We start from the raw sequence: 26330 nt of genomic DNA on the forward strand, positions 1-26330 counted from the left end.
CAGGTTTAGGTTCTAGAGTTTCCGTCTACATGAATGTTCAGTGGACACTGAGAGGTCCTGTATCCGGGAAGACCACTCGTAATGTTGCAGGCCTGGCCTGCATATCCAAAGACATGGCATCCCAAACTTTCATCCAGTAATTGCCCTTAGAGCCCCCAATCATTGGGACAACCACAGACACCCCAGCAGATTTCCAGCAATTCTGCAAGGGAACATTGCCACCCATGAGGCAAGGGTACTGTGGTTTTCATCCCTATTTTCCACATGTGGCAACTGAAGCGTCAGTAATTTGCCCAAAAGCACATAGCTAGGAAGTGGCAGAGCTGGGATTCAGACTGTTCCTTCTGACTCCAGAATCTCTGCGTTTAACCCGCCTCTCCATCGTCCCCCGTGCATCGAGACAGGCCAGTCTCGCCACGTGGGAGCACGTGTGGGCCTCATGGGTCGTTTCTTAGAATTGTAATGTTATGAGGAAAAGGATTTATTGAAAACCCACTGCTTGTCATCTATGTCCAGGCGCTTTGCACACATTGTCTAACATTCACAACAACCCCACAATGTAGTGTTTTTATTCTCTTTTCGCAGATCAGAAAGCTTGAGTCTGAGCCCCTTCCCCAAGGTCACCCGGCCTGTGAGGAGCAGAACTGGGTTTCACATTCCTTTTGACTTCAAAGGCAAGCTCCTGCTCCCACTCCTCAGAGCTAGGATGGGCCCTCAGGAGGAGGGAGTGTGTATAACTTGTTGATAGCATTCACCCACCCCTTCTTGATTTTCTTCTACTTTCTCATTACCCGATAAGTAAGGTGCCTCAATAATTTACTGGCCAAAAGAGGACACTCTTGAGAGTGAAAGCTGCCACTCTTAGACCAGCCCATGGATATGGGTCACATGGTGATGCTGATTTCAGGGCCTTGAAGAAGGGAGCACTCACCAGTTTATCACTGGTGCTCATACGCGGAGCTAGAAAAGGACCACATGCTTCCCAATCGGAACACACTGGGGACTCTGCTCTCACGGAACTCTGCCTTGCTACTCCCAATGGCTATGTGACCATCTTGAAAGGGACAGTAACTTTTCTCGTTTGAGATCTTTTCCAGTTTAAAAATTCCACACCCATGTCAAGAGGACATGACACTTGGACAGGCAAGCCTTGCATATTTCATCTCAGGGCATCATGAGAGTAGGCGGGGGACAGGCCTGGTGGGGACACACTGGACCCCTGGGGACAGAACCTCTTCATAGGTGATGGCTGGGGGAAAGAACCTGCTGCCTGCATTGAGCATCGTCCTCTTTCCCTTAGAAGCAGGACCGTTCCTTCAACTTACGTGTAAAGCTTGTACTGAAGGAGTATGAGTGACTAATTCTGCCTGAATTTCCCCAAGCTCCTGCGCTTATCTTTGTTTATTATATTAATAAATAGCATGCAACTAATGTTCCCATCTGGCAGGGCTGAGAAAAGAGCATAAAAATGAAGTTGTGGTTGCATCTCTTAAATACTAATGAAGGTGATACGTACTTGGCATGGTAGAAAGGTGGGTCTTCATTTTAGAGTTCTTAATTAAGAACTGCCAAGTGACTAATATTAATTAGGAAGCCAGCTGTATCCTTCAGTTTCGTGGTATATTTCTTCTTACGAACCTGTGAAGGGAGTAAGTCAGAGCCTCTTTTAATCAATCAGCGCATGAGCAATTGTCTGTTAAGTATACTTTGTGTGTACGGGACCAGGCTGTGCGGACAGAGATTTATAAGATACTGTCTTTGCCTTGAGAATCCCCATCTAACTGAGGAGTATGTACCAACAGAGACACCCAGTATTTCAGGACACTGAAGTAAAAGATCCTCTGAATCATATCGGTGGCATAAGGGGAGTATGGCAGTGTGGTGGGAGGGAGCTTTTCCAAACTATGCAGGGGCCTTCCCTCTCCCAGGGTCACAGGAGCCTGCCAGTGTAAGTGATGGAGGGGTATTATATCCCCAGGTGTGGTGGGGTAGACAGAAGAAGATTGAGGACCACCCAACAAACTGGAGAGTTGGAGCTCAAAGGAAAGAACGATGATCATGGGCAGAAATAGTCAAGATGACTACAGCTGGGCTCTGAAGTGGAGGGACAAGATTTCCAATGGGTGCGGAGCCATGGGCAGCCCACAGAGGTGGAAGGAAGGGAGCAGGCCAACTGGAAGTCATGGACATCACCCTGGTATGTCACCTTCAGCTCTTCACTGCTGAGTCTCTCTACCAGCTGTTGCATCAATAATTCTCTTGGCGCTGTTCATGCCTCCACATGCATATATTTGAACGCGGGAATATTTCCTGAATGTTTTTTGTGCTGTACACAATGCAGTGCGCACATGTAGCATGTACTTTTAAGTTTGATCTGCTTTAGTAACATATCCTTGATCACTTTCTTAAGTCTGGATATGCAACAATACCATATATCAACCTATGATTTGTAGCGTTTTCCAGTTTCCCTGGTGTAAACCCTCTACCATGGCCATTTTAAAACTGCCCGCATGATGTCATTGAACACGGTGTTAGGAATAGTTACCAGTGGTATATATACCATTATATTCTGTTTCTGGCATACTGATACAGTGGATGCAAATAACCTCAGGAACATAGAAAATAAAAAAATGTGTAATGATAAGAAAGTGAGAAGCCTTTTTATGTATCTTTTGAACAGGTTATTGCAGGGATAATTGACTCAAAATAAACTGTACCTACTTAAAATGTAAAAAAAAAAAAAAAGCTCAAACGTGGCCTCCTACACGGACTTAGTACCCTGAGCTAGAGGTGGGGGGAGTGGTTGAAGCAGAAACTCTGTCCACGGTGTATTCCTGGCATGATCACTCAGCTTCTTAATAAAATTATGCCTAGAATGAAGGGCTTAAGATGAAGCACCTCAAAATCCCTGTCCATTTTCCAACTTTCTAAGTCTCCTTTGACATTGATGTGTTAATATCCACTGAATTCTATTTCCTTCAATCACTAGCAATTGAAGAAGGATTATATGAGATTCAGTTGGAATGTACTTTCTTTCAACTTTGCCTTACATAGAGTGTTAATTTTCGCAGGGTTTTTTTTTTTGAGCTTGAATTGTAGTCCAATTTGCAGTTCTCTCTTAATTTCATACCTAGAAACTGAGATTTCTGAGTCATATCTGTAGATGGACAAAATTGCCTGGCCAGTGCTGTGGGTCTTCTCATGCAGGAGCCTTGAGCCCTGAAATCTGCAGCTCTCCATGCTCCTTCACAGACTTTCTTGAGTAGTTAGTATTTCTTCCAGATGATCCAAGGAGAGCTCTAAGTCAAGGATCCTTAACTTCAAGCCTGAGAAGTGGTCATTCACAAGGTCATTCACATCTAAGTCTAAATCTGAGGGAGCTGAGTTTGATGAGCTTTTCTCTCCTCAAACTCTGCCACTGAACTCTTTCTTTTCACATCTGTTCCACTTGAGTGCTAATTCTCGTGCAGTTTACACCTGTGTGTGTATGGCAACCCTCTCTAGCCCTGGTGTATAAACAACCTTTTTCAAGAAATCCAGACATCCAGAGCAATCTTCTTCCCAGCTAAGAAACGTTTTCCCTGAGCACTTCGGAATCCTATCTGTTGCTTAAGATGAGGTCCTGATCAGTGGCCACCTTTGGAATGCTGCCCTATGCTGTGGTCCTGCAATCCTTGAATATTACCACAAGCACAGTTCCCTTCAGAGAAAAAGAAACCTTAGAAATAGAGGATCTGTGCTTTTCATTTTGTAACTTGGAGAATGCTAACCTCATGTACCAGCCTTTTATTGAATTTAAATGGCTACATGTGAATGGTATATTTACAAAAAATAAGTACAGAAAGTTAGGAGAATGATTTTGCTATATCCAGTAGCACTTACCTTGTTACAAGGTTTAATATTTTCCCTTAAATCAACTCACATGCTTAAATTTATGTTTAAGAGAAACTGTGTAGCAGTATTCTAGATGGTAAATTGACAGCACTTGCAGTTAATAGAAATACACACGTAGTAATTAGAATGTAAAGTGTCCTTCAGTATACATGGAGTCATATCACAGAACACCTCCGTGAGACATCACTTGGGGGAGATGTTACGTTGGTGGGGGCTTAGATAGGATGAGGGAAACAGACCCCTTTCTCTCTGGCTTTAACATCCAATACGGACTTAAGGTTTAATTTTACTTGTAAGTTTTGTTTACAACAGGATTTTTCAAACTCAACACTATTGACCTTTGGGGCTAGATAACTCCTTGTTGGAGACTATCCTGTGCACTCTAGGATGTTTAGCAGCATCTTTGGCCTCTAACTATTAGATGCCCGTAGCCCTTCCCCAGGTATGACAGCCAATGTTATTTCTAGACCTTGCCGAATGGCCCGTGACAGAGGGGAAAATGGTGCCTGATTGAGATCCACTGTGTTATACATGAGTTGTTACGTTGCTTTTATTATCCTTGTTGTCTTAAATTGTTACTTTGTTAAGTATGCGTATTTAAAAGATGCTCGTACTTTTTGAGACCATGTTGTAGCATCTTTGTGAGCATGCCTTTAACTCCCCTACTTCCATAGTGGAAGTGGGCCTGACCTCCCCTGGTACCTGCTGGGGCACACCTAGTCCCTTCACCATAGAGGCGAGTTAAGTCTCCCCACTGGCTGTCAGTTCCCAAAGCCCTCTCCTTCGTAAATGAAAGACTAGGTCTTCCCTTCCTTCCTCATATGTTTCTGGCTTATATAGAAATATGCTTCATTTTAAGACAATCCAGTGAAAAATGATTTCTTGTGTTATCCCCTATTTACAAAAACAGAGGTCTACATTTTTGCGAGATATTAATTTAAATGTATTATCTCTTTTAGCTCCCACAAATGTCTAATGATGCTGATTAGTATCATTTGTCCTTGTTTTCTTCAATGAAACTGAAGCTTAGATAGGTTAAATGACTTGCCCCAAACCACACAGCTAAAGTGGCTTTTCTGTCAAAGAAGAATGTTGGAAGCAGTCTGTCCCCAAACAAAGAAATATTTGCATTAATTATGAAATGCAGTATGAATTCATAGGTAGCCTGTCGATAATTGTGATGATGATTATGTGGTAGATACTGATGCTATGACTTTTGTTTGAAATTATAAACCTAGCTATAAAATTATAAACTGATTATTACTGTTTAAAAAAATGCTTCAGATTTAAACCTGAAAGAAATTTGCCAAAATACTAATAGAAATTATGTTGAGCTAGGAGACTTCTGGCAGTTTTCTTTTTTAACCCTCTTCTGAATTTCTAAATAGGTTGTAATATATTTCTATTTCTTTGAAAAAATTGAAATTTATAAGTTAAAAATGAAGAAAGATATAGTTTGGATTACTGCCAAAGTTCTTTTTTCTCTATAATTCTAGCTAAGAAAGGTCCGTATTCTGCACATGTACAGATGTTCATGTGTCCATATGTCTGGAGTCAGCCATCTTTCAGAGTTGATTTGCTGTACCTTGGGGCAAAGGGCTGGCCTGCCATGTCTGGTTGAAGGAGAGAAACACACAGGATACTTCCTTGGGGTACCCAGCCAAAATAACATGTACTGATGTAAGCAGGCAGTAGGTCAGCTCCCTCTCTTTATTGTTGTTGTTTTTTAATATGAATGCCTCTGGGATGAGATTGAACCTTCAACCAAAAAAATGTCACGGAACTTGCTGCATGCCTAGATTGATTCATTCTTGGTGACAGTAGTTACAGTCACGCGTCACTTAACGACAGGGACACATTCTGAGAAATGCATCATTAGGCGATTTCGTTGTTGTGAGAGTTTACTTACACAAACCTAGATGGTATAGCTACTAAACACTTCGGCCATATGGTGTACTAATCTTATGGGCCCACCATCATCTAGGCGGTCTGTCGTTGACTGAAATATCGTTACTCGGAGCACGACTATATTCATGTTGCTGTCACGGAGGAGTTATTGACAGTGAACTAAGTCGCTATCAGCTTTTACACTCATGAAGACTCATAACTGTAACGTAACAAATTGACAAGACTGTGAAGTGAAAACATGACGTACTCTGTTACAAAGAAAAGTAGATACTTGCTGGCAGAATGCCTAGAACATTTTTAACTACATGAGTGTTATCTCAAATGATATTTTTATTTAAACATCCTTCCATCTATATCTTTCCATTCACTTTTAATTTCTTAGTACTTCATAGTAGACAAATGTGCTTTGAGTGGAGTATTTTGGTAACAGTTGTGAACCTTGTGTTCAAGGGGAATTGTTTTCAGGTGCTGAGTACCTGACATTTCATCCTCATGACCACTATATTAGGTGGCAGAGAGAATGCCCATTTTAAATATGAGTAAACTGAGGTTCAAACAGATTAAGGATGCTCACGTCTGTGGTTCTGTACGGTGATATATTCCTGAGTGATTCCTCTTGAATATAGGGTAAGTCTATTGTTCCATTCCGAAGGAGCTCTCTTTTTGGCTTCTGGTGTGTATAATTAATCTTGTCAAATGCTAGCTGTTTCTTGATTTAATATCTACTAAAATTTTCTGTTGCTTTTTGCTTTTTTACTGTTTTCATGTGCTACTCTTAATTTGAAATTGTGATTTTGGTTAATTACCTACCCAGCATGATTATTTCCCTTAAGTACAGGAGAATGTGGTTTGCCAGTTCTGTCTTTCTTGTTCATAATGTTAGGGTGTGTACAGTTCATCTTAACATTAAAGGAATCATCCTCCTTGCCTGTATTCTGGGCTCTTTCTTCTGGCCTTGATTCTGTGCCCACCTTTCCCACAAGTATGAAATTCCCAAGGAATATGACCTGATCTGGAATCGTTTCCTGTGTGTTTACCATACACATGATCTTCACATCCATCAATAGATAGTCTTCTGTACTCACCAGAAGCACTGTGTCATGTCTGGAGAAAAAAAAATTTTAATGTTGTCTTTAAAAAGCTGTAGACATTTTAATAAAAATTTCTTCTCAGCTTTTCTCTGATGTGTATCAGGAGAAAAGTACAGTAACAGAGAACATGGCATTACTGCAGCTTGCCTGTCTGAATACATTTCAGTTCATTGAGCTAGATTTCCCTGAAAAGGGAGTATTCCCAGCCAAGTCTGGTCTAAAAAGATACCCAGGGTGGTGAGCCCAGATCTTTGGTGCCTGCAGGTGCTATTTTCTTATCCTTAATATTTTAAATTGTTCTCTGGCACCATGGCAGACAGGATCAAAGCTAATGGCCTGATGAAAAGTTGCGATGCCCAGTAACAGATGGAGATGGGCTGAAGCCTCATACCCAGTAAGAGTGGTAAAGCCTCCAAGTGTTCATGGCCAAGAGTTCAACCCAAGCTGTCTCCAAGCCTTTGGTGACCTCTGCGGTGTGGCAGTGGCATAGTCTCTCTGAGGGCTCACAACCTACTTACAAGCAATTCCAAGAGCACTGAGCACAGAGGCATATGGAAATTCCACTCTCAAGCTTAATATACAACATGCAAAATGAATTTTTCATATTGGGTTTTAAAAAATGGCAACATTCCAGCTTTCCCTCGCTGGTGTGCCTTTTGGAATTAGTGCCGTTTAAAGCAGCCGGAGGGGGGAATGACTGTAATGTAAGCACGGCAGTGTTTGCAAGTGAGAGCTGCGTGAGGTGATGATGATTTTGGAAACATTATTCTGGGTGTGGAATTGAGCAAAGCGTCATTACTAAAGGAAAAAGTATCTAGAGACACGTTGTTAATGCTCTCTCGGATTTGGGCCTGGAGAACCATACTGTGAGTTGAATGGAAGATAGATAGAGAGAAAAATAGCAAATTAAGGGGACAAATAACCAGAGAGAAGAGGGGGTGCCCACTGGCACTGGCAGAGGAGAACGTATAACCAGCATCTGATGCATTTCCTTAAGAATCAGTGTGTTTGCAAATTGCTCCGTTGCATCTTAGCAGAATCTAATCTGAGTAACGAAGAGCTGACTAGCGAACATGGTTGGATGAATTCCCTCAGTACTCCTGAAATATAACAGAGCAAGGAACAGTGTAATGAAAAATAACAGAGAGAGTAGCTAGGGGCTTAACTTATGATCAGTGTTCATTACAACAAATGACATTTTCACTGCAGAGTTACCATAAAGATTATTGACTCTTACGTAATGTAGTTCCCATCTGAATAGACTTGAGAACAGCTTAGCCTGTGAATGGGAGAGCTGAAGCAAGTGGAGGACTGAAGATGTACTCAATACCCTTATTCGTTTTTTCAATTAGTGAAATTTCAATTAGTGAGCCATCCATTCAGAACCATGGACAGAGCAAGAGAGACTGAACCTTCTTCCAGGAAGACTCTCCATCATTATCTTCGGCATTGACTAGCATGGTTATGTGTTCCGTTCAGTGAAGACCAGGCTTACAAATGGACTAAACTTATTGGTAGTTTTATATCCAAGGCTCACTCCTTATGTTCTCTGCCATTTGATATTTTCCTCAAGTATATACACGTTACAACATTTTTAAAAAAATGTATCTCTTTGGAAAGAAACTGTGTTTTGTGGAAAACTTTGGGCATACAACCGTAAGGCGTTTTGCCCCTCTGGGGCTTCAACCAAGTTGAGAATGGACAACCCCAGTTCTGAGCACAGTGTGTAATAGCCTTGGTTTATTGAGCATCTGTTTGGTACCTGCTAAGCACTTTGTTATTTCATCCTCCCACCAACCCTGTGAGGTATGTCCTATTATTATCCAGCCCATTTTCCAGATGAGAAAGCACGCTCAGAGAGGTTCGGTAACTTCTCCAAGATTGCCGAGCTGCCAGTTATTAGAGGTGAACTTCAAAACCTGGTCTAACAGTCTACCAGACATTTTTACTTGCAAACAGGTACTGAGCATAGAGAGAGAGTCTTTCTCTCCCGCTCTCCCTCTCTCTCTTCCTCTCTCCCTCTCTCTCTCTCTCTCACACACACACAGACACGCCAAAAGCAGGCTGGATTTTTGAAATCAGGGCTTGGACCTTTCTTTTCCATTTGATATGAGATCCTACAAAAGTGACTTAACCTCTTTTACAAGTGGTTGTGATGAAGAAATGTCTCAAGTTTAATGTGCGGCCAGACACAGTGACAGACCCTTTACGTGATTTCCTCGTTCAGTCCTCACCACCGAAAACAGTAGGTTCAAGTATAATTCCTATGTTAAGAAAACAGAGGCTCAGAGTAGGCCAGGCTGCACAGCTGGTCAGTCTGTCCAGAACCCTTCTGTTCAGCTGGACTTCACGAGTCAGACCAGCCTTGCTCGTTGTGGGCCGTTTCAAAGCCCACTCTGCAAAGTGTCCCCCCACAAGAGAGGCTCACCATTGATATCAACCAGAGGCGAAGGTGGCAGCCCTCATTGCATGGGCGATGCAAGCAGAGCAAGGGAACCCAAAGAGGCTCGCGGGTTAGGGGCTATGTCATTGCAGGGAAAGAAGCAGTGGAGTTTGGAACAGGTGAGTAGAACGATGAGGACGTCTGTGGGAGCTCCGCAGTAGACGACTCTTTGGATCTCCAGCTTCGTTTAATTTTCAATTTTGTCTTTCTGAGTTTTATGGAAAAAATACCTCAACAAGGAATGGGAACTTTAAAAATACTCTTGGCGTTGATACAGCCAGCATATTTAATATTTGTCCTCTTCTCTCTTCTGAGCACCTTGTTCTTTCTCTCCTTTATAAAAGCCTGATTGTGATGTCTCGCCTCAGGGCCACCTGCAGTGGGCTTCTGTCGACCTCCCTGCAGCGCACCCCCGGGGCTCGCTGGCCCAGAGATCAGAGATGGGCAGGGAGATGGGGCAGCAGGAAGTGCCAGAAGCTAGATTTAGTATTTGCCACTTCAGAAGGAGCAGAGCTGGTGAGGAAGTCCAGCTTGCCTAGGAAATGGCAAAACTCAGGAATAACGTGGCCTCTAGCGGCTGCTGCTTGAGCCCCTCCTAGTTCAGGCCTCCCAGATGGTGCTCTGGCCAGTGCCGGTTGATGACTTTTGCCTCTTACAGTTGTTTTATGTTTTCTTCCTTTTTGGGAAGAGGGGCCTAACTATACTTCCCTCCACCCAAGCAGTCTTCATAGGCTTCAGGAGTTATTTCTGTTGGCCCTTTACAGGCTCATCCTCAGAACTATTACAAATGACTAAAGATATTGAGAGAACCTTTAGGTAAGTGAGATTACTTAGAAAAAAAATAGAGTGTGTTTGTGAATCTGTGTGTATATATATCCTTCCTTTTTCTAAAGCACTGAAAGTAACCAAATGCCAAGAAAGGATCCATCAACTTTCAAAATTCCTTTCATCTAAGTCCAAGAAGATGGGGCATTGTACCATATTCACATGGTCTCTGTCTGTGCCATTCAATCTGGTAACCGCTAACCACATGCAGCTCCTGAGCTCTTGATTATAGCTTATCTGATTGGATGTGCTGTAAGAGTAGAATACTCACCAGATTCCGAAGACATAGTACAAAAATTGTCATTAGATGTATATGATAAATATACTAAGTCATTTATAATTTAACGATAAAATAGGTCAATCATTTGTATTTGATTACGTGTTAAAATTATTGTATTTTGGATATATTGGGTTAAATATATATAATTAAAATTGACTATCTGTTTCTTTTTACTTTTTTAATGTAGCTCGTAGAAAATTTAAAGTTACATTTGTTGATCTCATATTTTGGACAGAGCTATTCTATACATATGTGAAAATATGGAATATGTCTCTACAAATTAGAAGTACTAATATGTGTTTAAAAATAAGATTTAAAACATAACTTCCTGAAATATATATGAGGGGGAAAATGAACTCCCTGTAGGTATTCAATATAGCAGGTACGACTGACTAAGAGACCCTTGTTTTACCTTTCCGGGGAAAATAGCAATTTTGATTAATAGCTATTCAGGGGAGAGTATTTTTCCATGAAAACATAGGTCAGCTTGAGTCCATCGTTACAGAACATGGCTTGTTAATATTTGAATAACTGTCATGCATGCATTCCCTTTGTGATTTTTCACCCAAGTGTCATCGCCTCGGCCGCATCATGGCCACACCCACTCGATGTACTGGAAACCATGACTACAGAGCAGCCCCAGGTGGTGGTCCACAGATGCCCTGGTCCTCTGGCATCTCCACCGCATGCTTCTACTTTTGTTTCACATTTACCATCTGTGTCTAGGATGCTCTGACACCTTCCAGGAGTGTTTTGTGGGTGAGATTCCTGGATGAAACACTTGAGATTCTTGGATGAAAAGGTCTGTTGTGACAAGCGTTAGCTCTTCTCTCCTCACCCACGGCCACACGTTTGCTGAGTCTACAGGTCTCTGTTGGGGACAACAAACAACTAAAGCCTGAGCCCCCAGGGAGAGTCCATCCTCCTGTTGATGCATTCCCATGGTCCCCACCCAGACGTATTGCTGATGCATGGAACCCTCTGCTAGACTGTTTTTAACATCAAGCATAAACCACAAACATCTTAGTTCTTAACCTTTTTGCACTGGAAGACCATAAATTTCTCTGGGATTCTTAAAAATCTGATTAAAAAAAACTGAGAGGAAATGGGATGACATATATTAAATCTGCTGAATATATCAGAGCTAAAAATATTTTTTAAATCTTCCATGTCTCTTCGGAGTATGTCATCTTACGCAAAACAGGAAAGTGAAACTAGAGGAAAGATGGGATCCAAAGACTCGTCTACTGTTAAGCTCTCATACCTGTCTTCTCTGTTATTCTTTTGACAATTGTTGGCTTGTTCCCAAGTACCACTGTTTCTTTGCCTACCTAAAGCTGATCTCCGCCCCCTCTGCCAGCCTCCCCTTACCACTGGTCAGTAGTTCCAAGATTAGGGTCAGGAATGGAGGAAAAGCACAGATCATCTTGCCATGCCATGTTCCAGAGGTGGGGTTTGCCACTTGAGAGAGAGCCCAGCTTACATGAGGGAATTCAGCTTTGCCAGGGAAGTGGCCTAAGGGAATGAATCGAGTTTAGCTGTCTCTAGCTGCTGCTTCCTGAAGTCCACCTGGTGAGAGCCTCATGGCTAAAACACTGTTTGGAAAAGTCCACCCGTAGGTAGATGGATGCTCTCTTGATTTTGATTCCTAAGGTTTGTTTTAAAAAAATTTTTTTTATCTCCTTGCTCTGTCTGTAAGTGGAACATGACTCACCTTATAGAAAATCCATGGACGGGGAGGAGGGGCAAATGATACATTGCTGGCTAAAATCTCAGGCATCATGCTGTAATCTGACCAGAGCACGGGGGCCACCTTAGAGATGCGAGCCCTTTAAGGTTCCATTTAACATGATTTTGCTTAAGGGTTAAATGAGTTAATAAAAGGACAGCACTATACAAGTTTCATATATAACATGCGCGAGTTCCATTCAAATGCCCATCTCTGAGCAGGTTGAAGCCTTTGCCTGGAGCACTTGATCTGAGTGGGTTCTGGGTGTAGTCTGATAAGCGCCCAGTCGATGTGTGAGGGGGTGCAGCAGGGTGCGTGCTAGTTACCACTGCTGTTTAAGTCCAAACACCCCACTCTCTATCTAGGGAAACACAGATCACCCAATTAGTGGATTTATTCCAAAGCGTTCCTAGTTCCAGTTCAGTGTTACTTGCTCTGCACTCTGGAACTTATAGGCTTATACTTAAATTTAAAGAGCTGTCTAGCTTTCTGGTGACCTGGCCATGGGTCACCTGCCATGGTCAAATCATCAAGTCACCTGAACTCAAGAAACAGAGAGAGAGGAACAGTCTCAGGAACAGAGAGTCCAAATTGTGAGCCTCAAAGAGGAGGAGAAATAGTAGTAGTAATCCCTCTATATATGCTTTTACTGTTTGTCCTTACGGTAAAACCAAAACAAAGGAAAAGCAGAGGCATCTGTGTTTAGACACTGGGCTTCCTGGTCCTGTGACACTAGCTCTGTATTTGTAATATTATTTATATCTAGAGCCACGGGACAAGTGTGCACCCTACATGGCTTTGTTCATGTGATATTGCTTAAGGTTGAAATGAATGAATGTCTAGAAAATGCCATAGAAACTTCCTGTGTCAGTGCTCATGTGTAGTAAGAGCTGCATGAGTTTTGCTGTTGTCATCACCAGCTCGACAACTTCAGAGGTCGTGAACAATGCTGAGCCATTCGCGAAGGACCCATGTGTGACCAGAAAGACTCTTATCTTTCCATGATAATAAAAATTCATTCTGATTTTTAATTTGTCTAAAGGAAAGGATTTAAAAAACCCACTATTTTCCTAGTGTTCATTTTAACTTAATTCCCTTTTATAAACGATTACTATCTTCAGCTTTACTCATATCAGAGGTAATTAATGTTCAATAAAAAACCCATTGCACTTAAAGGAATTTAATGGAAACCCCTGGTCACAGTACTAGGAAAGAGAATTTCCACATGAAGATGATGGACTGGGCTCCCAGTGGCCTCAACATGCTGCCATGGTGCGTTTACTGCCCAGTCTCACCCTGAGAAGTCCTGCAGAAACTGAGGAAAACACTTAAGAAACTGATGTAGGAACCAGAATTCCATAACAAGATAACTGCCTCCAAAGACTATAAGACTTGCCTTGGCCTGCGTAGCACGTCTTCTTTCAGTACACAGCTCTAAATGGGAAGCTGATGTATAATCACTTGAAGGGCGTGGAATTGAGAACATTGGAAAATGTTTCTTGCCTAAGATATTCTTTTAATTCACCAATCAATATTTATTGGGTGACTAGTGTTTGGCTGGCCCTGGAGAAACAAAATGATGCAGACAGTCCCTGTTCCGGTTGGGAAGACGTTCATGTAGTCAGATACTCTTAGTACATCCTAGTAGGTGCAATGATGTCTGCTTTCATTCACTCAGTCAACAAACCTTCATTGTGTGCCCATGGCACACCAGTCACAGAGTATACTAAATAAGACAGACAAGGTTCCTGCTCTGAGTTAGTCTTCTGTTAAGGGAGGCAGGAAACAATGAGTTAACTCTGTTAACAATAAGTAATCAAATAAACAAACTAATTATATTGTGACTATTGGTGTGAAGGAAATGAATGTGGTCAAAGATGGATAATGTGGGCAAAAAGGACCTCTCTTAGAAATTCACATTTGAAGTAGACCAGAGGGATGTGTTGCTCAGGACTCAGCATTCCTTTGATTACAGGGAACACAAAGCCTAAGAGGAGGAGGGATTATTTGGTTATTTTATATAAAAATAATCTAACAATACAGTAGACTTCAGGCATGGCGTGATGTCGGGGTTCAGTGTTGTTGGACCCCATCTCTCTCCCCCTCTCAGTTCTGCTTTGTCTGGGCTGGGCTGGTGTCTCTCCAAGGCTGGCTCTCTTCACAAGATGTCAACATGGCTGGCAGCAGATCTAGGCTCCTAATTCAAGTAAAACAGGAAAGAAAGAACTTTTCTTCCCAGCAGTCTGAGCTGAGGTCTTAGGTCTTTCTCTAGTTGACTTAAAGTGGCCACAGGCTTGTGTATGAACTAGTTACTGTGCCCAGGGCAAAGGGAGGGGGTTGAGACTGAGTCTTGTTTTGACACTAAAACTGGGTCAGCATAGCCATTCACATCGAAGCTATTTAAGCTCTCGTGCGTCCTTACCCTCACCCGTAAGACGGAGGTGGTAATAGTGCCTGTCTCAGGGAGACCTGGAGAAGAACATTCCAGGCAGAGTGGATAGCAAGGTCAAACCTCAGAAATAGGCAGGGGCCTGACTTGTCTACACCCTGTGCTGGGGATTGGGGACGTGGAGGGTGGTGCCAGAAGGCCGGACCACACAGTGCTGGCGCCATGTTTGTTTTCTCTGCTTCCTCTGAGAGACGTAGCCCTGTCGGGCCTGCATAGAACTCACAGCCTGGGTCCTCACCGCCCCTCTCTGCAGGGTGCCCACTGCCACCGTCACCCACTGTTTGCCTTGCTGGCCAACAGCAACACTCTTCTGATGGACAGTTCTCTCTCCAGCTTTGCTAGTACCCCTGGTCTGGTTCCAGTCAAGTCTCACTGCCTCAGAGTTGTGCTGGTGTAATTTGGGGTGACTCTTCATGTTTCTGCTTTAATCTATTTTGTGTTGATATTTAACACGGAAAAGACATTCTTATTGCCTTTAAATTCAAGTTTTAGGGTAATGCCTCACTCTTACCCCAACTCGTAATCTCTGCAGCCAAGTCCGTTTGGCAGGATGTGAAATTTAAAGTGGGTTATATGATATGGACAAAAGCAATAATTTGTGCTTATCTTGTGTTAACATTACAACTGTTCATGTTAAGGGGTCTATTACATAATTACTATTTAGCTTTTGAGAGCCAGATTCAAGTTAGAGAATTTTAATATTAATGTTTTTTCAGAAGTAATTTTTAAAGGGGGTAAATGCTCATGTAAAAGTAATTCCTCACTTCCTCGTATTTATGAATAGCTTATACGTCTATGTGTATTACAAACACATCCAGACATATATGGTTAGGTGTCTCCTTTTTAATCTCTACCAGTGCCAAGTACTGGATCACACAATAATTCTTTTCATAAAAAATATTCTCCAGTACTCTAGATATGAAGTCTATTAAGGAAGTAGCTTGTTTAGAAAACTTAAAAATGCCCTTAGACTTGTTTCCCTTTGTCTTTTAGTTTATTTTGGAAATTGCAGCATTTAGCACTTTGCAGTTTAATTTAAAAGGATTACCTATTTTCTTAAATGCTTAAGCAGGGAAGCAAGTTGGAGTTATCGATTTTTGTCTGCATGTATTCCGTGAAAGCTGTATTTGCTCCTTCCCCAGGGAACATACCCCCTGAACTGCATGCTTGCTGGTGACAGCTCGGACCTCTGATACATAACCAAAGACCTTGCCTAATATCCTTGCAACTGCTCGGGGAATTTTTATTAAGTGAAAGCATCATTAGAGTAGACAGGATGATGAAGTTTAATGAGCATCTTTTGTGCATGAGATTGTTAGTTTTGCTCTGCCAGCATCCTCATTTCTCCCCTCCAGTGGGGCAGATAGTGAGTCTAGAATGCATGGGGTGTTTTTAAACCTGCTTTATATTTTATATTTTTGTATAGCGTAATATCTGTCCTAAGCCAGCTACAAATTCCCTTCAGCTATTTATAAGGGTGCCATTTGCACGTGTATGTTTATACTTTCATTTTACACAATGTGTTGGGGACAGAGAGCAGTGAGGGTTATAATGGAGAAGAATGTAGGAGACACATATGGCCATTAGCAAATTGCATAGAACCATCTCTTAGAGGCTTGATCTCAAAAAATCATTGCCTTTTGAATTAATGAGACTTCTCATGGGAATATGGTAACTGTTAATTTTTTTTTTCTTTAAGACTCAGCAGTTTATGTGTTAAGGTTCTGTCACCAGCCCCTCATAGCTGCTAGATGGGATAAATAAAGATATTGCAAATGCTTATTAATAATCCAGGCTTCACACTTTGTCCACAGATTTATTTGGGGAGATTTTAAATTTAGCTTCCTACCATAAGATCACAGATTATAAGCAAAAATTATTTCTCTCCATTATTGTCACTGGCCATATACTTAGATTTTAAAATTGGCTCTTTTCTTGGTCTGTATGAGGACTTTCCATGGAAACACCCAAAACAACAGGAGGGAGGCATACGACATGAGCAAATGACTTAAGAGCAGCATATTGTACCTCTCATGTACCTGGCATTCTGAAACACAATATTTACATAGCACACAATGTGCTTCTAGCACTCTCGCACAAAAGAAGTGAAGTCTTCAGTCCCCACCCTCAAGAAAATGGTAGGCTTATTAAGAAGACAGAACTGAGAAATCCAGAAGGATGGGAGACAAGATAACTTAGTGCATTAGGAATTTGAACTTCGGAATAGTTGCCTGGGTTTGATCCAAGCCTAAACTTCCTAAGTTTCCTCAGTTGAAAAGTAATAATAAAAACCCCTACCTCACTGGATTGTTGTGATGTGAATGCAGATTGCATGGTATCAAAGCATTCTGCTGATGCTTCGAAATAATGAGCCAAGAACGAGAATCACTTTATGTGTCATCAAAGACTCAATGGTGAAATCCTGATTAATCCGACAGTATTTTGTGAACACAAGAAATCGGGGTGGGGAGGGAGGTGGAAGCGGTGAAAGACCTAAAAATATGGATAAGGTCTGAATTGCAGAAAGAACCCAGGCTGGCATTCCAGGCAATAGTAACACAGATCAGCAAAAAACAGAGACACCAGAAAGAATGCTGGCTGGCAGGAAAGGCTAACCCTAGGCCTCCAATTGATTTAGCACTTGTTTTTCAAAACACTTTAGTGAGCCTAAGCCAGTCTGATTGCCAAAGTACCTGTGAGGTAGACAGTGTGCAAATATTCCCATTTTACAGTTAAGATAACAGAGGTTCTGGAGGGATGTAGGTCTCTAAGTTTACTCAGCTAACAGGTGGCAGGACTCACATTCACTCCATCTTTCGTATACTCCCCACGGCCTTCCTCCAGACCAGCCTGGCTGTACTCAGGTCTGTTAGTAAACAAACTGAGATGAAATTGAGTAAGTTAAGCATTACGTGGCATGTTCTGTGGCTGCTCTGTGCCACATACCGGGCTGGGTATTTGATCCACTGGGCAGTGGATGCTGTTTTCCATATATTAACCATGGGGGGATTATTCTGTTGGTCATGTGTAGGACATATTGGAGGCAGGAAGGGGTCAGCATCAAGGAGACCAAGAAGGAATCCATTTTAATAACCAAATGGCTATGTAATATGGATCTGTATTAGGGTCGAGGAAAAAGAAAATGGATAAAATCATAGGATGATGGAAATAAGAAGAAGCACCTAAAGCAGCTAAGTAATCCATTGAGTTACGAACCTTTTGAGAAGCTGATGAAAGCTTTGTTCCCCTTCTGCTGAAGAAAACGCACACAGTTTTGCTTGGAGTTTCAGATGCTTCCCTGGTCCCAAGCTAAGAATTTCTACAATAGAGGAAACTTCAGTCAAACTTGATTCATGTGGTGACTGAGAAAAAAGAGGCAGATGTCAAAGTGGCTTGAACATTCTGATCCTGAAGGTCTGGGGATGTGGAGGACAGACCCGTGGAAGTTGGGATGGGGAACTGTCACATGCTTTGGTTGGGTTTAATAACTGAGCATCCCAGGGGAGATATGGCAGAGCAGGGGTTGAAAATGGCAGTGACTTGGAGGGCTCCTGCTTAGAGAGAATTGTTGAAGCTACGAAATTCACTGATCTTTCTAGGGAAGAGAATACAAAGAGAGAGAAGCAGAAACACAGGACTAAAGTATCGGGAGAGAGAAAAAGAACCAAGTTAGTGCGTTGCAGCCAAGGGAGGAGATTTTCACGGAGAAAGTGGGCGGTCCACAGTGGTCTTGACTGCAGCATCTATGAAGGGCTGAAGGTCTGCTGCAAGAGACCCTTGGATCCAACAGAAACGAGAAGACTCAGATTTTTATTCCCCCAAGATGAAGATGCCCATATTAAATAAAATTTATGTATCAATAATAGAAAAGTGTGGATATCATCCTGCTGAATATAATGTTTGTTGAAAAGTTTATTCTGATTCTGGCTGACTGGAAGTTATACTCTGCAATCTTAGATGTCAGTGGGCTGAGTGTTCAGTTGCATGGAGCTTAAAGTGGCCAGCCTGCCGGCTGCTTTAACAAGATGCCTCTGAAGTGATCGCTCTGGTGACCCCGGCAGTCCGCGGAATCGTTTCAAAATGATTCCTCCAGTGAAGGTCTTCAGCAGGGGTTCTTCCAGTGGCTGCTCAGGGCGGGCCCCCTCCCACATGGATGAGGGTGGAGAGCTCTTGTGAGCCAGCAGTGCTGGCTGGCTCATCTCCCACAGTGTGGAGCATCTGCAGGCATCTCCCCTCTGGGATTCTCTTTGGTGACAGAAGACTGCTCGTCAGACTCCTGAGTGTTAATGAATCCTTTGCTGTCCCTTTAGATTGTTCTTTGTTGGTTTTCCCCTCCTTAATCATCTCCCAGTTACCCACTATAAACCTCAGATTTCAGAGGAGAAAAGATTTTCTAAGATTCTGTGCCATAGGGTCCCTCCATTTCCTGGCTTGAGCATTTTGCCCACTGACGGCTGCTGCCTATTGGTAACCTTGAGCCAGGCTCCCTTTGTCAGCATTCAGGCTGGCAGGGCCAGGTTTCAGTGCCCACAAACAACCTCCCTGAGAAGGGATCTGCTCCAGAGGCACATGACGGCAAAGCAGGGTTGCTGGCTGTGCTCTGTGCGTGATGGCAACGTCAAAAGTGGAAGAGGCTGGCCAGCTTAGCCTGAGTCTTGACCTTCATGAGAGGTGAAAGGTGGCGGCTGCCATTCTGGGACACCTGCTATGTGCCTGCACAGCAGACCCTTTCCATGTCTGGTTTAATCTTCACCAAGCCCTGCAAGGTAGCTGGGAATTTTCACCCTCGTTTTGCAGATGAAAACATCAGACTGTAGTCACTGTCCCAAAGTCACACGTCGTTCACAGTGAAGCAGGGTGCAAGAGTGCAGGGGTGAGTGACGCCCTGAGACTGTTCTCTGGTCCCCCCTGGGCAGGGTGCTGTGGGCTCCTGTAGGGCGAGACAGGTGCACCTGAGCAGAGCACTAAAGGGACGTGCCGGTTTTGGAAGTGTGTATGTCAGGGTCTGAGGGATGCTTGGGATTTTCCCAAGTGGAGGAGGTGGAAGGAACAGACCCAGCAAGAGAAGGTATATTCACCAAGGTCCTAAGGGAAAAAGCACATCATGAGAGGAGGATGTGAGACAGTCAGGAGGACAACAATGCATCCTCAAGGCCGTGGACTGTACTAATTAATCATCTTTTTTACTTCCTGTATCTTATGATGCTTTGATCTCTTGGGGGTCTTGCTGACTGAGGAGAGACTGCCCTTCTCAGGCCTAGCTTAACTCCTAGAGACAGCGGACAACTTCTCTGCTGGCCTTTGATGTGCAAACCAACCAGTCCAAGGCCCATACCCCCAACCGCCTCCTTTCTGGAACTTGCACACACCAAGCCGGTATTTCCCTTGCCCTAAATCACCCTAGGCCCAGGTATTGGACAACTGGAGCCCACCCCTAGAGTCCAGAGCCCATGGGAATTATTCATGTATCCAATTCTGAACTTGCTCCAACTTGCCTACCCTGCTTCCCCCATTCCTTCCCATGAAACCACCTTAAAGGCTCTGGGCCACCCGTCTGCTCTGCCCCTTCTGCCTCCTGACTGACCTGGGGCTTTGCGGCATGGCCCTTTGTGGTGTGCCATGTTTCCTCCTCTTGGGAACGGCATGTAATAAAACTTCTTTCAGTGGCGGTGACCTCTCCATGTTGTCACTCAGTCACCTCTGTAAGTTAAATTCCAGGAGTATCCAAAACATGGGCCTCGGGTGTTAGCGTCATCAGAGAATGGAGGGGGCAGGGGCCATCCAGGCTACCTGTAGTCGAGAGGGGATAGCTTGCCTGCCTGTCCCCTTTCTTCTGGTAGAAACAGCACCCATTTTTCCTTTGGGCACACTTGGCCCTTTCTGAAACCTCGTTTTTAACTTTTCCTTCTTTTCAGTGAGCTGCTACCCTCAGAAATTTTCTATTTTTGCCCGCTGAAATTAAGCAGAATTCTCACTGATAGCCTGCCCTGTCTGTCCCAGAGAGGTCACTTAGTGTGTTGATTCTCTGCTGCTGCTGTAGCAAATTGCTATGACCTTGGTGGCTGAAAACAAAACAAATGTATTATCTTACAGTTCTGGTTGTCAGAAGTCAGAAATCAAGATGTCCGCAGGGTTGCATCCTTCTGGAGGCTCCAGGGAGAATGTACTTCCTTGCCTTTCTAGCTTCTAGAGGCTGCCAGCATTCCTTGGCTGCTAGCCCCTTCCTTCATCTTCAAAGCAAGCAAAGTAGTGTGTTCAGATCTCTCTCTGACTCTGACCCTCCTGCCTCCCTCTTTAAAGACCCTTGTAATTACACTGGGCCCACCCAGATAATCCAGGATAGTCTTCCCAGCTCAAGATCCTTAAGTGATCGCCTCTGCAAAGTCCCTTTTGCGATATAATATATGCACAGGTTTTAGGGGACTAGAGCGCAGACATTTGGGGGGCCATAATTCTGCCTACCACACTTACTTACCAAATGGAAGCCCGATGGCTGGTCACTGGTAGAGCCAGGAAAGGAACCAGAGACCCTGGGCCCTAAGATGCCGGTCATTACTGCTCTGCCACAGCGATGTCTCCGTGTGGGAACAGCCACTCTGAAGTGCCGACCCCACACGGTGGAGGAGTGAAGGGACCAGGAGAGGAGGACAGCCTCGGCCCGGCTCTGCCGTGACTCACCGAGCAAGTGGGGCGATGCATTGAGCTCTGCCTCAGTTGGTTTCTTCAAAGGGAACTTAAAACCTTTCTTCCCAAGATGCTTGGGGATTTGGCGGGGATAGAGAACACCATGTTATTTTTGAGAGGAAAAGGCCCTAAAGAAGGACAGTGATCATCTGCTTATCTTTATTTAATCACTCTGACTCTAACCCTGCGTCAGTCCTGTTTTTCCACCAGCATTCGCTGACCACTTCCAGTAGGCTTGGCATGGTGCCAGGCTTATTTAACCATCACGGCCACCCTGCAAGGAAAATGACATTGTTATTTTACAGATGGGGAAACTGAGGCATGGTGGGGGTGAGGGTCACTGTCATTTGCCCAGGGTCGTCAGCTAGCGAGTGGCAAAATGAGGACTTAAACATGAAGCTCAGGACTGCTGTCTCCCGTGTGGCCCCTTGTGGTGCCTTGCTGTGCAGCCCCAGGAAGCCCAGGCACACAGTGAGGTCTGAGTATTAAAAGGCAGGCATTGAAATACTGGAACATTCCAGTTCCTTCCTAAAAAGGAGAGGAGCCTTGCTGAGTCCTGAGCAGCTTTTGCGTCTCCTTCTGAAATGACATTGCTGGATTTCCACCGTCAGGATCCAGCAAAACAGCCGCTCCTTCTGGGAGGCCTTCCATGCCCACTTGGGCTCTTCCTCGTTCAGGTCCTGGCACATGGCAGGCCCCTACCAAATCTTACTTCTTGTCTTTCTCCCTGACCTCTTCTTTTTGTGGATACCACTTTCCTGGCACTTAACTATTGCCAGGTTTGCAAGTGCGTGAACTATGGAGTTGTATTTTTGTAACCCTTCAAGTTTGATGTTGTCTGTGAGTAAGAACGTGTCTGTTTTGTCCCTTATGGAGATGAAGATTTGGGAAATAGTGGAGGATACTGAGGCTGTTGTAAGAAGGCTGTTTAACTGAAGATACTGAGACATGGGAATGCACAGAGCAGACTCACGCCTTTGCTTTGGGCCAGGGGAGAGGAGCTTGGAGACCAGAGGCCTCCGGGACCTGTCACACTGCAGCGCTAAGCCCCTGAGCTTGAGGAAGTCAACGTCCTGGGAGGAGGGAAGGGCAGGGACCAGTAGAGGGTAGGTATGTTTCAGAGTGTGCGTTGATAAAGGTGAGGAATATAAAGGACCAGTCCCCTTCGGCTCAGGGTTTCTTCTACCTGTTTGATGCATCTGGGAGAGATGCTGGAGGAGGGGTGAGGGAAGGGGGTGCACAGATTGGACCCCTCCCCCCAGATAATGCAGGATGGTCTCCCCAGCACAAGAGCCTTAACTTAATCACTTCTGCAGAATCCCTTTTGCCAAGGAAGATGACAGTCCCAGGTTTCAGGCATTGGGACAGGGACACCACTCGGGGTTGGGGCAGCAACAGCAGTAAAGCTGGAGTGGCTGAACTTTCCTCTCTGCCTGAACTAATAGTTCTTTACCTGGGATGCAGGGCCCCCAGGTATCCATGACATAGCCTTCAGGGGATCAGTGGCCCTTTTCAAAGTGTGGAGGAGGGGACCTGTGTGGTTTTAAAGAACCGTTTTCCTGGTGGCAGGTTCTCTTGGGGAAGGACGTGTCCCTCCTGTGGGGACACAGGGTGGCCCTCTGTCAGGCCAAGCAGGACTGGGCCCTCTGTCCGTTAGATTAGCAAAAAGCCTTTTAAGCTAACTTCTGCAGAAGTTGAAAGCTAACTCGCAGGCTCTGATGTTACCTGTCTAGGACATGTGGTACCTCCTTGACACAAGAGATGGCCTTCTCCTTGACCTGGAGAGCATTCCCAGCACCTGGCGGGACATACATTCTCCAGCTTGTAGGTCTGTCCGCTGCCACCTCCAGACTCTGCATTCTAAACTCCTTGGGAGCAGAGACCTATGGTCATGACCACTGTTGGTAGAACCTGTTCTAAGGAGACGCTTGGAAGCTTCTGGCAAAGATAGAGTACGGTATAACCTATCAAAACCCTAGTATCCAACTTTCCCTAACTACTCCATCAGTTGGACAACTCCCTATGCCAGTTCCATCCCTTGACCGGTCAACCACGGTTGCTGATGTCATGAAGAGCATTAGTATATGCTAAGTCGTGCCACACTGTGCATGGCCACCAGTGTGCCTAGCAAAATGTGAGTGTCAGGGGAAGGTGTCACTTCCTTGAGTGGACCTTAGAACAAGGGACACCTCCTGTAGGGAGGTCAGTCTTTGTGTCAACCCTTGTTCTGTTGGCACAGGCGATTGCAACAAGCAGAGTCAGGTGTTGTCTTTCCCCTGGAGGAATTGAGGCACCCACAAGGCTCTGTCGGGGACATAGGTATATCAATAAGGGGAGTTAAGGCTGAGCTGTGTTTATTTGAGGGTGGTTTTTAATTTTCTTTAATCAGAATTACTCATAAATTATCGATTAATTACTAGTCACTGTTCGGTTCAGTCCTCTCAGCTGCAGAACTAGCTTCGCTCTGCGATGAATGCTTGCCGCTGTAATTGTAGGGTGCTTTGTCAACATTTAATCAGCGGTACTTATTAACGTGGCATTGATGTGTGGCCGCCATCCCAGCACCATCCATCATGCGTGAGCAGCCAGAGCGGGCTCGGATGCCATTGCTCTCTGTCACATTATCCAGCCCGTGGGCTTCCAGGCCAGGCATAATGTTCACTTTTCACTAAATGGACACTCTATCTCTTCAGTTCAACCCGATTTTTGTCACTGTCGACTTAAACACTGCCAGCCTTGTGATCCTCAGTCTGGAAGGCTGGGCTGAGCGTTACTGGGTCTCCCAGTCCTGCTCTCTCTTCCTTTGGTGTTTCATTCTCTGCCCACTGATTGTGAAATGCCAGGAAACTTGTCCAGAATCAGACTTCATGGCATGCTCTGTGTGTGTGTGTGTGTGTGTGTGTGTGTGTGTGTGTTTGTATGAGAGAATTTTAAATTCTTAAATACAGTGTATAACCCAGAGAAAACAGAAGTGATCATTTCGTTTTCTTCAGCTTACTGAATATTCCTGGGGATTAATTGTTTAAAGCTCTACCAGTAGAAGCTTATCTTGTGTTAGTAAGGTGGATCTCACCATTTCCCCCCTCTCTCTTTTCAGCCTCTACGGCAGACACATGCAGGCAAACCCAGAACCGCCGAAGAAAAATAATGACAAATCGAAAAAGATCAGCCGGAAACCCCTGACAGCCAAGAACAAATAAGGGGTTGGCATGAGCTGGGCTTCTGGTCGCTTCTCTCATTATGACTTCTCTTCTCTCCTGCTCTATCCCACAAATAAATAGTGTGTGTGGGGGAGGGAGGTTTCTTTTCACTTTCTCTTTCTAGTGCTTTCTACCTTTTAAATACTTTTGGTAGGTGCTAGATTTTTCTAAGTTCTTGAAACCATTTCCATTCATTTCCTTAAAATTACCAAAGGCAGGAAACAAAGCTGTAATTCAACTGCAAATTCCCTAATAGGCACAGGTTTCAGTGCCTTGAAGAGATGTTCACAGAGTTGCTTGTTATGAAAAGAATAATTAAAATCATGTAATCATTTAAATGTCACAGTTAACACTGTTCATTCCTCTGTTTATTCACATAACTCATTATTTTGCTTTCTTAAAAGTTTTCCTTCACCACCGAGATATTATGCTAACTTACAAGTGATTTTAATAAAATCTTGCATTTGTGTCACATGTTGCTTCTTGAATAGAATAAAGAACGATCTGATCTTGGGGTATACACATTTTTGTTTACTTTTTTCCCCAAAATTATCTTGCCCAATTTTACTGGTTGTAGATGATAAACTCTGAAACTTTCCATGAAAAAAATGCAAAATTAAATCAGAGTTAGATTCTTCTCACATCGATTTGTCAGGTTTTTTTTTTTCTTTGAAGACTGTTTCTAAATTAGGTAGGAGCAGAAAAACAAATCTCTGGGATATTCTGCCAAAGGATTTTGGAAAGCAGCATTTCTTAGCTGAAGAAATGGTGACTTCTGCCAGTGGCTGGTAGACAAGAGCTGTGAAATGGAGAGAGAAAAAAACTCAAGTGTGTTTCTTGTCACTGCAGAAAATCTGCTCATATCAAAGCATTCTTCTAAGTGACTTTGATGATGCCAAAGAAATTGTGTTCATGTGCACACTCTTTACCACACCCAGTGTAGAAACTGCAGTTGCAGAGTCATTAAACATCCAATTGTTTAACATCTGTGATAGGCAGCTTTGTTCTAATCAGTAATATGTATGTAAATGAAAATAAATACAAGCAGAAGTTTTGTGCTAACAAGAGGGCTGCCACCACCAGAACGGCTTGAAACAGAAGGTGTGTGAAGATGTCACGTACTCTCAGATGGATTGTGGTGTATTTACCCTGCGTCATCTCCTTTCAGTTTTGCAGTTGAACTCCCAGGACCAGGACGACTGGAACATGTAAAAAGCCAGAATCAAACGAACGCAAAAATCCTGAGTTACTTAGGAAATGGACTTTGCATTTGAATCAAGAGGCCGCCGATCAAGGTCTATGCTTCTAGTTTCTGGGTAACTTCCTGATAGAACAGTTCACTGTGGGAAAAGGGATCCCCAGGTGCCATCACCTGTTTGGGGGTATAGTTGATGTGATTTTCCTAGGTGCAATCTTTGCCCCAGCCTGAGTTTTTAAAATTCATTTGTAGCACATGAAATTGCAAGAGGAAGAACAATGCCTCTACTGTTGTTGATTGGAAAGACATCATTGAAAATTAAACTAGCAACAAAGCATTAGTTAAATATAACAATGTACTCTTAGGAATAATTTTTTAAAAAGAACACTCTAGATAGAAATATGGGTAATACACATAAATTCACAAGGAGGAAATATCTCTAAGAAACATGAAAAAAAGAAGTCCATACTCACTAGTAATCAAAAAAATACAAATCAAAGCAAAATCAAGGTATGTGTAACTATGAGAAATGTGCAAATATTTTTTAAGGCAGTATCAAGTGGTAAAGGGGTAACATGAGCTACACATTCTTATGCACCACTATTGGGAATGTAAATTTCTCTCCAGAA

At 43.6% G+C, this 26330-nt stretch overlaps 1 protein-coding gene across 2 annotated transcripts in view; it reads left to right on the forward strand.

The window, feature by feature from the left end:
* Window positions 1-24975, forward strand: part of RSU1 (Ras suppressor protein 1) — a 175394-nt gene extending 150419 nt beyond the window's left edge. For both annotated transcript variants that reach the window (XM_046679956.1, XM_046679958.1), the window contains one exon: window positions 24401-24975. In XM_046679956.1, the coding sequence (XP_046535912.1) occupies window positions 24401-24503 (103 nt within the window). In that variant the 3' untranslated portion in view covers window positions 24504-24975. The remainder of the gene's footprint in view (window positions 1-24400) is intronic.
* Window positions 24976-26330: the final 1355 nt, after the last annotated feature.

Source organism: Equus quagga, chromosome 12 (genome assembly GCF_021613505.1).
Source record: "Equus quagga isolate Etosha38 chromosome 12, UCLA_HA_Equagga_1.0, whole genome shotgun sequence".
NCBI lineage: Eukaryota > Metazoa > Chordata > Mammalia > Perissodactyla > Equidae > Equus > Equus quagga.